This window comes from Cyprinodon variegatus, unplaced genomic scaffold (genome assembly GCF_000732505.1).
Source record: "Cyprinodon variegatus isolate N-32 unplaced genomic scaffold, C_variegatus-1.0 Scaffold958, whole genome shotgun sequence".
Taxonomy (NCBI): Eukaryota; Metazoa; Chordata; class Actinopteri; order Cyprinodontiformes; family Cyprinodontidae; genus Cyprinodon; species Cyprinodon variegatus.
The window spans coordinates 50,596-61,256 of NW_015151411.1; the positions used below are offsets into that span (position 1 = coordinate 50,596).

General features: G+C 36.3%; 1 protein-coding gene across 1 annotated transcript in view; it reads right to left on the reverse strand.

Annotated features, from left to right (window-relative positions):
• Positions 1 to 8,856, reverse strand: part of LOC107100307 (cytoplasmic phosphatidylinositol transfer protein 1-like) — a 26,727-nt gene extending 17,871 nt beyond the window's left edge. The window contains exon 1 of the mRNA XM_015398748.1: positions 8,253 to 8,856. Coding sequence (XP_015254234.1) covers positions 8,253 to 8,300 — 48 coding nt within the window. The 5' untranslated portion in view covers positions 8,301 to 8,856. The remainder of the gene's footprint in view (positions 1 to 8,252) is intronic.
• Between the last annotated feature and the right edge of the window lie 1,805 nt (positions 8,857 to 10,661).

The window sequence follows — 10,661 nt, forward strand, 5'->3', positions numbered from 1 at the left end:
ATATATATATATATATATATATATATATATATATATATATATATATATATATATATATATATATATATATATAATTTTATTTTTTTACAATACTGTAGATTTCAGTTCTGTGTTTGGCAGTGACTCTTTCCGAGATGGAGACTGTGATGGAGCTTTTGATTCCATTAACTGTACCGCTTTTCTTTCCGTATAGCGATAACCCCCTGCTCAGTGCTTCTGTTTAGCAGTGTCTTTTTAATGGCTGCAGTTAATGGCAAATCTTTTGCAATAACGTGAAATGTTTGTTCATCTAATATATAGAAATTAGCCTACTCCTTACACAATTACTATACTCTGTGTCTATCCAGGAGGGAGCTAATGCTGCGTTCATCCTTATGTACTTCTTCTTTGTTCCCCATACTACCGTATCGGTGCTTCAGGGCTTTTCTCTGTCTATTTACTGCCTCAACCTCCATCTGGTCAACAGTTAACTGTTCATATTTAGCATGTTTCTGATGCAAATTTCGTTTCTGGGAGACACAGCGATTTCTGTCCAATCCCACCTCACGTTGGCTCAGAAAAAAAGAAATACTGCCAAATCAACAACTCAAGACAATCAAAGTTTGGCTTTTCATCAATTTGCATTTCATTATAACCAGCCTGTATTATATCATAATTTGTCCTGAATTTACTGTATGGGACAGGGTCTATTTTTGATTTTATTAATGGTTGCGAAATGACACATAATGAATAAAATGACTTTTAATCACTTTAGATATGTGATCAACATGTATCTATCTACCTTTTATAAGTCCTACACTGTAAGAAAAGCTTGTTAATCTCAACGAATTAGTTTTTTTTATAACTATTCCCTCCTAGATTGCTTACTACTTGCTTTCTCATGATAAACAGTTGTAGCTGATTTTTCTCATTGTAGACCCGAATGAATGACATTTATTAGTATTTTAAGAAAAATCTTTCTTTGCTTCACAGGGTTAGTTTAAGATTGAGATGTTTTTTTCTTAATCAAACAAAATGTCCTTTTGAGAAAACTAAGTGTATATTCACTTACAGAGCTTGAGTTATGTGACAGATGGCACCCTCATAATAGCATTTTGACACCTTTGTCACTGTCATACAGTTAAACCCTTTACAATAAAACATAGACTGTTTGTCTGTGGAGAAGTGATACTTTTAACTTCTTGAATTCACAGCTTCGTATATATCAGACCTGCAAGACGAGTCATAGCATAGATGCTATTTAGTTTATTTATATAGCACTAACTCATACCAAGGCGCCTACAATAAAAAAAGAAAATCAAAGAACAGATTAAACGTAATCAGACAGATATTGCAATAATTCCCTGACCTACAGGTTTGCCTATATTCTGAGAAACAAGTGAACAGTTGACTGCATTGAAATAACTTTACAACAATTCCTTACCAGAGCATGCACCTGGCAATGAACAGGAACAAAAAAGAACCTTAAACAGAAATGGGATCAGTGTGAGCATCTTTGTAATGCAGCCAATTAAGGGGGTTTGAGAAGACAGCACCCCAAAATTCGATCTTGGAATAGGCATACTCTCCATTGGTATGAAAACTAGGTAAAGGAAGTACTAGCACTTTACATGAAAATTACAACATTTAACCTGAAAAGTTTACAAATCTTTACAGCAAATGTTATTACAACGAGTCATTTATTGTGGTTATAAGCTTTTTGGCCCGCAGTAGGGTTGGTAGGTGTTGGCTAGATTTCAGGGTTCACCTTTCAGCTTTCCTGAGTTCCTCTCTATAAGAATCTCTAAAGAAACTCATATAAAAGCTTGAGATGTCAAAACATTTTTCTTGAGTAGCAATTGATTTTTCAGCATCCCTTTGCACACCTCTGCAACTTTCAATGGTGCAATGTTTTACCGGCTAACCTTGGATGCTGGCATTATCGTTGATCTTCTATTGACATCCACCATCTAAATACTATTTCTGACAAAGTGAAATCTTCACCCTCGATAATAACAGCACCCACTGTCTGTCATCAGCAGCCACTCCCTGCTAAACAATCTGCCCTCCAACACCACAATTGAAAGTTGATTAGACGTAAGAGAAACCAAAATTTACTTCAGTGCCACAAAACCAAAAACATTAGTTTTTGCAACTCTCAAGACTCATATATGTCTTACTGTATCATGGAAGGTAGGCTGCAGCTGCTTTTGCAGCAAGAAAATAACTGACAGTACTTCTTCACTGCTGCTACTACCACGAATGTTCACCAGCAGGTTGTTAAAGCAGCAGCTACTACAAGAAGACCTTTTAGGGTTATGTTGGCCAGTTTTTACATTTTCTTTTTTTCTAATATTTTAACTCAATAGATGTTCTGGTCACTGTGACCATTTTTCTCAAAACAATTTTTATGAAATATGTAAGGAGAGGCAACTTATTTACATATTGCAGTGCACAGTTGGAAGTCCCTTAAGGTTAATTTGTGATTTCAGTTTAACCATGATAAAATGGATTGGAAATTAAACCAAGGCTGAAATATGTGCAAAAAAATCACAGAAGATAAAAAAGGGTTTAAATAGACCTTAAAATTATTTTTAAATCAAATCAGTAAAGTTATTTTTTTCCTTGTATGAATCAGTTAGTATGTGCATGAAGAAGGAAAGAAAAACAGACCACAGTCACAGTTGCTATGGTGGGCTTTGTTTTGACAGACACTTGATCACAGCTTCCTGGGCGCAAGCTCTTTTTTTCTTTCCTTCTTTTTTTAACAGCTCATTGGTGTGTATAAATATTGCCCTGAAGTGTCCATTTCAGAATTTTTAAAATCTAATTTGACCAGGGAGGGTGAATGTGTACAGTCCTAATGAGGAGGATGGGACTTTGTTCTTTGCTGCAGCACCAGTTTGTGCCCATTGCTGATGAGGCACTGTGCATAGCGTATTTTCTTTTACAGCTCCTTTGGGCATGTGAAGTGATCTTCGCTGTGTTTGGCGCAACAGAATCACTTGTATATTTTCAGAAATATGCAGTCCATTTTTTGTCACATCTTTCAGCCAAAACTACACTGTTTTGTGTTTACTTCAAATGATAACCAGTTGCTGGTTTATTTCTGTAATTTATTGCAAATTATGGTTAAATTAGTCCCTGAAATCTAATAGACTTTTATGCCACTATAGTGGAAACCCTAGAGCAGTTTATTAAAAGTAATCTGCTCCACTGTTGCCTTTGTCTTGCTATTCATTTTGGTGCCCTATATTTGTGTGGCACAAAAGCAGAGTTTTAATTAAAAGCAAGTAACACAAAAACGGATAGGAGCAAAGATAGAAGGAAGGAGGAGGGCAGAGAACTTACATACCATCCTTCACTGTTGACATCATGTGACACTCCCTCTTGTTCCAATTACAGTAGAATGTCAGCATTCAATATTTACTCATTGGGTATTCATTGGACTTAATTAATCATAGCAATGTGGGTTTTTCCTCTCGTAACACTGAGCTCCTCCCATACATGTTGTGTAGATGTTTTACCTTATAGTACCCTTTTCAGGATGATGTTGAAAATACATTACTCTTAAATCATTACTGTGGACTAAATTGCTGGCAAGGGCCATGAAAAAATATATATTTTTACATAATTCCTACAACTGTATTTTTTTTTTTTTCAGAAAACCTGTTATAAATCTATACAACTGCCATGAATTCTACATAGTTGTAAAAATAGCTTGTCGGTGTTATTGGAAGTAAATAGAAGAAAATATACTTCAGTTTCCTCATAATTAAAACATCTCTCAATAATATATTTACTTTGCTTCAACTTCCAAGCCTGATTAGGCTAAAGAATTTCAACTTTACTGTATTACAAATGGATTTCCAGTAATAGTAGCAATTCCTTATTGATAATACATATATTGATATGTATGCCTACTATATTACGTAAAATAAAGCTTACTGTGTTCCAATAATACTATTTCAATATAGATCATTAAGATAGATCAAGGTAAAAACACAAATTGTTAGTGCTATTCATCATATCTTTAAAAAATAAGTCTGAAGGACTTCAGCGGGTTAGTCATTTCATAACCTGCTGTAAAAGTCTGTCCCACCTTGCAGTTTTTTCACCTATAACAAAGGTTATCTATGGTTCTAAACAAGAGGAAATAAAAAAAATAAATAATTAGCTATCCAGTCCTGGGATATTTTTGAGATGTGTACAGTATGTCCATGTGATGCACTTTGGTTTAAAATAGTGTAACAGTTGGGGGATCAAAAGTGGGAAACTGACAACTTTCTGCTGCATCCAAATGGATGCAGCATATAAACACCTTTTTTATTTTACCATTATGGGTTTCATATCTATGGATTGAATGATCTTCTGGGAATAGAATATTAATGCTTTATGAGTTCCTGTCAAGAGATCAGGCAATTATTTGAAAATGTAATCAAAAGGTAGGTCATACTGTCAGTTTCCCTTTCAGTCTCAAGCATTAAACATGCCAGGTGAGTGAATCCTCATCATCACAGGCCACATAGTATGGGGTGAGATATGTAAAGTCATAATCTGAGTCACAGTTGCAATGATTTGTTATAGTGTAATGAACAGTGCAGTGCTTTTTGACAGATCTTTAAAAAAAATAATATCACAACAGTAGAATGCACTCTATTGGCACCTCATTTAGAATTAGAATTAATGGCTTTGAAGATGAACAGCTCTGTAAAATAACAAACTATTTGTGTCCAAATTCAGAAGGCTGCATCCTTTAAAAGACCCGTCCCACTTAGATCAGGTTTTCAAACAGTTTAAAAGAAAAAACCTAGATTAAACTAAATAATTATTTGTAAGAGTGCATGAGGGCTCTTAGTTTTATTTATTAATATAAAAAAAAGATCAAACATGACCTACCTTCAACATTCTTTTTTTAAAATATATATTTAAAGAGCAACAAATCTTTTAGAAACTATATTAGCTTAGGGCTAATATCTAAAAAATCGTATTTGTGTATTTCCATTGCTAATTGAAAAAAGTCATTTATCAAAGTAAAAATCACCCAAAAGTCATCCTTTTTTCCACATAAACTAAAAATGGATGTCTTGAGGTGCTGTGTAAATGTCCTGGCCATTGTTTTGATAATTTGCTTCACATTTGTTGTTGCAATCCTTCTTTTATGTCTAAAACTGCCTTTTTGGCACCCTCTTTATATCTAATACGGGCACAGCATCTGATTTCAAATCATCATTGGCGTTGGCTTTAAAGGTCAAAATGTGAGATAAATGATTTGAGTAGCTCCGCCACTGTGGAGTAGAAAAGCAGCTCTGTTCCATATGCCTCTGTAGCAAGTTTGAATAGTGAGCTTGGCATGCTTTCTATGGATTTTCAGATGATGTATTTATTATCTTAGGATTTAATTAGTTTATTTAGCATTTTTTTACCTTACCAGACTACGCCCAGCCCTCACCTCCCCTACTTTACCTGATCTGCCTATGCTAGGCATATTTTTTTATATATTAGATTTTTTTTTTTTATCTTTGTGAATCTCTAGCATAGTTGCAGGCATATGTTAAAGATGAGCATGTTATTTTACTCCTGACATACTCTCCATCTCTCAAATAGGGAAATGAAGTCAAATAAGATCTATTTCAAGGCTTAACATTATTTTCAGCCAAGTCAATTTGCTCAATAATGAAGAAGACTGCTATGCTAATTAGTATAATCTCACTGTATTGTATCTGGGTTCAACTTTTGCTCAGTGAGTCAGTTGTAGATTAAAAATTTGGAATTGTGCATCCTCTCTGGGAGACAAGGAGGGGAAGACCACTAAATCAGTTGACAAGCTTGCTAAATGTGCAAGCTTGCAGCAACACTTCCGTTTTGGATAACAGAAATGGACACAAAATTCTTTCGATCACAATTTTGCAATCTTTGTCCAAAATTGCTGCGACTTGACCAATCTGTTTTAAAAACAATGGCCTATGGGTTACAGTGGGCCACGTAGAATACACTTGAGCTGTCCAACAAATCTGCGAAAAAGAAGGCTGCATTGAATGTCCCCTAAAATTTGCACAGCGTTTGATTAACAAAGCACAGATTACAAATGCTCTCTTAAAAGGAGGCAGCCCCTAAATCTGGACACATCCTATGATGCAACAGCCAGAAGTCTTACAACATGTTTCGATTCATGATGCATTGAAATAATGAAAAAAAAAAGAATATCTTCCTGTCCTTTTTTATATTTTGTGTGCTAGCAAATGATTTCATTAAGTGAAAATAAAATTTTACTTTCCAGTAACCTCAGGAAGAATATTGCCCTGATAGTATAAACAAAAGGCCTGAAAATAAAACTTATTGTGAAAGTGGAGTCTTGAGAAAGCACCACAGCAAAGCTACTTACTTAGAAGGCATTTGAAGAGTGATGATTTAGTTACACAAGCCAATTCCTTAGTGGCAGTTGCTGTGTTTTTATTTTTATTTTTTATAATTAATTTATAGATTTTCTGAAATAAAGCAACTCCAAAAGCAGTTGATTGTATGATTCCTTATTTGTGTTGCTGAAGGTTACTTTAATATTAGCTCACAAAATTACACTATCCAGCAGTGATAGTTAGTCATGCTGCTCACCTTAACAAGATGGTAAAACTGAAAGTTATTAAGGCAGTAGCACTCCACTGTTTTCTTATTCCTGTTAGGCTCAATGTGGAGAGAATTGTTAACTTTTACTAATCCCCCCGAAAACTCTTTTAAATTTTCATAATTTATACGCTGAAAAACAAATATTTAGCTACATTGTTTGACATAATAGGGAGGAGAGTGCTTTGTTTGAGGTGGATTGAAATTTTATTTAAGAATGTTACAATTTTAAAGGGTTTCTATATTGGGATGTAAAGCAAAAGGTTCGGAACGCTGCTTCCAATAAAGCTGCTTGGAAAAATATTTTGGTGTGGCAATTGTATTGTTTTAGCAAAGCTAGTATTGACTTCTGAAAGCAAAAAGATTCTCAACATTGATCTAAAATGATTGAGGGTGAGCTCTCTTAACACTCAACCACTACTATATTAGGTGCAAATGTTCAGTAGCTTATTAACATAAGTAGCAAATACTGTAGGTTAATCACAAAGCCTAAACTCGGTGAATTTGGGAGTTTAGAAATATTTAAAATTACTTATTCTGATGGCTACATCCTGGAATCTAATCTTTATCAAGGTGAGCACCTTTAAGATGCATTGGAATGACAGATTGTTATCATGGATAGGAAACTGACAGATGCAATCTACAGGGTAACATTTTCATTCCAAGGTATTATTTTGGATGAAGAGTTCTGTACCAAAATGCAACCCTGACCCTAACTCTGTATTGCATATGGATCAGGGTTTTTCTTAACCAAATGAGAAGGAAAGATTAAACCATAAATCTCACTGACTCGCTTCACTACCTGAGCTACTGTCAACTGTAAGCTTTTTCACAAGAAGGACGCCACTCTCAGCATTCCTTGGTATGGTAGTGCTGTATGGTGTTACATATGTGGTAGCAGATATCAAGATTACCATAATCCACCTTTTTTAGTGTAGCGTGTTGGTATAAACATTGTGAATTGCATGAAATAGGTAGCAGTTTTTATTTAATACATCCTCAGGCAAAGCTGCATTTAAACTTGCATTATGTTCAGAAAAGAGGATTTGCAGCAAGCTCAGGTTTACTGTATGTGTGTCCTGCGCTGATACCTTAAATCCCATTTCGGACTCTTATTTGTCACTGTCATTGTTGTGGTAACAGATAGAGGTGAGGAATGGGGGAAGGTTGGGGGAGTGGAGGTGTGTACATGAGAGGATGAGGACAATCCCTTTGAAGGACACTTGAGGGAATAACTCTAACTCTTTTCCCGTAACAGAATCTTTGTGTGTATAAAGCTGCAAGACAAATAACTTTGTCTGCCAGTTGTAACCAGTCTGACTAGTTTCTATATTTGCTCTTATAGCTACACAAGTCCCTCATTTGCAAAGTATGCACACAGAGGGAGGGAGAATACTAAACGACTGCAGCAAGCCTGACCATGAGGATGCTGCTCAGGTGCCATGAGGTGACCTGTCAACCAACAGCACTTCAAACCCAACCATCTGACGTCAGTGTGCATTAGAATGTAAAAGACTTTATATAATGAATGTTTATTATAGATTATCATGTTTCAAAAAGACTGTCCCTTTTCATCCAACAGTTGAAGATAGTGTTTCTGGTTGTAGGTGTGTGTGTGTCCATGAGGGTGGGAAAAAAACAAACACACTTACCTCCTCCACCGTCAGTGGCATACATATGCGATACTCTTTCATCAACATGTTGCTGCTACAGGAAGGGATGTCTTTTGGAAGTGAACAGAGAAACTGTGCTTTGGTTTGTTTATCTCTGTTGTCTCTCTTGCATAGTAGACCTGCTCAGGCACGCTGCACATGGACCACAGTGACCTCTTTAAAGCTTCTCTCCACCCCCAACCCTCCCGTTTTGTTGTTGTCAGGAGACCTTGAAGTTGAGTCCAGCTCTTTGTCAATGAATGTCGACTGTTTTCTTACTTTTCCCAGCTCCTCAGAGGCTCGTCTCTGCTTTTAGTTTCTTTTCCTCAATTAATCTTGACTTGACTTCTTAAATGCTGCTCTTACTCTCTCCTTGGCAGCTTCTTGTCTCTCTCTTCTCTCCTATCTGATTGCTGTTTTCTCTCTGCATTTCTGTTGCTGCAGTGAGAGCAAAGTGGTAATTACCTTAGGTAAAGAAAAAGACCTGCAGCTAACCAACCTTTCCCCCTCTGTTTCTGTCTGCGCTTTGTTTAATTCCTCTGTATATGTAACCTTCCTGTCTCTGCAGTGCTCCTCCTCCCTAAACTGGTCACCACTGCTTTCAGTTCCTCTCACAAATTCCTTTGCCGTTTTCCTTCTTAGCTGTTTTTTCCTCTCCCTCTATGACGATCCACTCCCCGCCCACTGTACTATTTCACCTGTGTTACCTCCCTCCCTCCTTTCCTCCCTCCCTCTTTGATCTTTATCTCTTCTTTAGTTTCTGTCACTCAGATGCTTGTCAACAATAAAATGTGCCTGTAACTGACAATGTAAAGTCACGCAATTCATATATCTACTGTTGGACTTACTTGTTGGTATGCATTTTTTCAGCGTACAAATGCATGGACTGTTATTTAGATCATATAAACACTGACAGGCATTATGTCAAAGTACTGTTCTGTACTGTACTTTTCAAAAGAGAAGTGGAGTAGATAAAACTGAGAACTTCCGGTAAAGTTAACCACAGATCATTTTCAATTGCTACTTGCAGTTGAATCAGATATTTATAGGTACTGTATAAAATTATGTATTCATTTTTATCCTGCCTGACATAAATCTGAACTTTTTTGGTTTAGCTAACTTATAATAACCATAATCTTGTCTAAATGCCAAAATACCTTTTTCAACTTTTTTCAAATTCAAAACTTTACAGAAGTTTGCTGTCTCATGAATTGTTGGTCTTATTCTAGGTCAAACAGTGAGTATCCTTTCTTAGGCTTCTCAAAAATGTTTGCTAAATTTTAGCACAATAATAGCCACTTCATATATTAGTTATGTTGTCACTAATTTTACAATATGCATAGGATAAAACCCCTGTCACACCTTGACGATTTAGACCAGCATATGGCTGACGTACGAAAAATCTGTTAGAAACGCTAGCATACGTTGGATAAGTTATGGGTATGTTTTGTATAAGTTTTGAGCACACTGAAGTATACTGAAGCACACTGAAACAAGTCGGCATACGGCAAGTATGTCGAGAAATTTTGAGCATGCTCAAAATTCCCCAACATACACGAGCGTATGCCATAAATGGGGCATAAGTTACAGGTAAGTTATTTGATTGTGGACATACGTTAGATGTAAGTTACTCATAAGTCGTGTGGTCAAGCTTATTCAAAACCTATGAGTAACTTGTGCGAAACTTATCAAGAACTTATCTCCAAAGCATATCAATGTATCTGACGGGTTCCAGACAAACAGCTGAATGTGTTTCTAACTTACAGCTACTGTATAATGGCGTATTGACAGGATTTTGGCATGAAAGGGAGTTCACAGGAGGAAACCATCTGTTCTCCTCTAGACTTCATCTGCATCATAGGGTGAGCGTGAAGATGAGTGTGATTAATCATCCCTGCGTTCACGGCAATAACCAAAAAAACTTCCTAGCAGATATGACGCTGAATCTGCTGCAGGCTGGGCACCTCTGGGTGCATCGCTGCCCCCCTCAGGACACTGGCTTGTGATATTTCATGGGCATTACACATTGCCGTGCTTTATGCATAAGTTAGGCTATCGTTTGACATACGCTCTGGAATAGCTAGCTATACGCCCAAAATTGAAAAAAATACATAGACAGTTCATACGCTGGCTAAATCGACAAGCTGTGACAGGGCCCTCAGGAAGCATAAAGCTGATAATGAGATTGAAATATGGCAAAACTTTATCTCACTAAAATAAGAAAACAATGTGGTTACAACAAGAATGCTTTCAAGTAAAAACAAGTCAAACATTTTGAAATAAAAGTGCCAAAAAAACTGTAAGGAATTGTGTAATGATTGTAGTTTGCCTCAAAGCTGTCATGATGGGCTCTCAAGGGGGACCCAATTATGCAGAACACCACTGAGGCGGAAACAGGAGTAAAGGTTT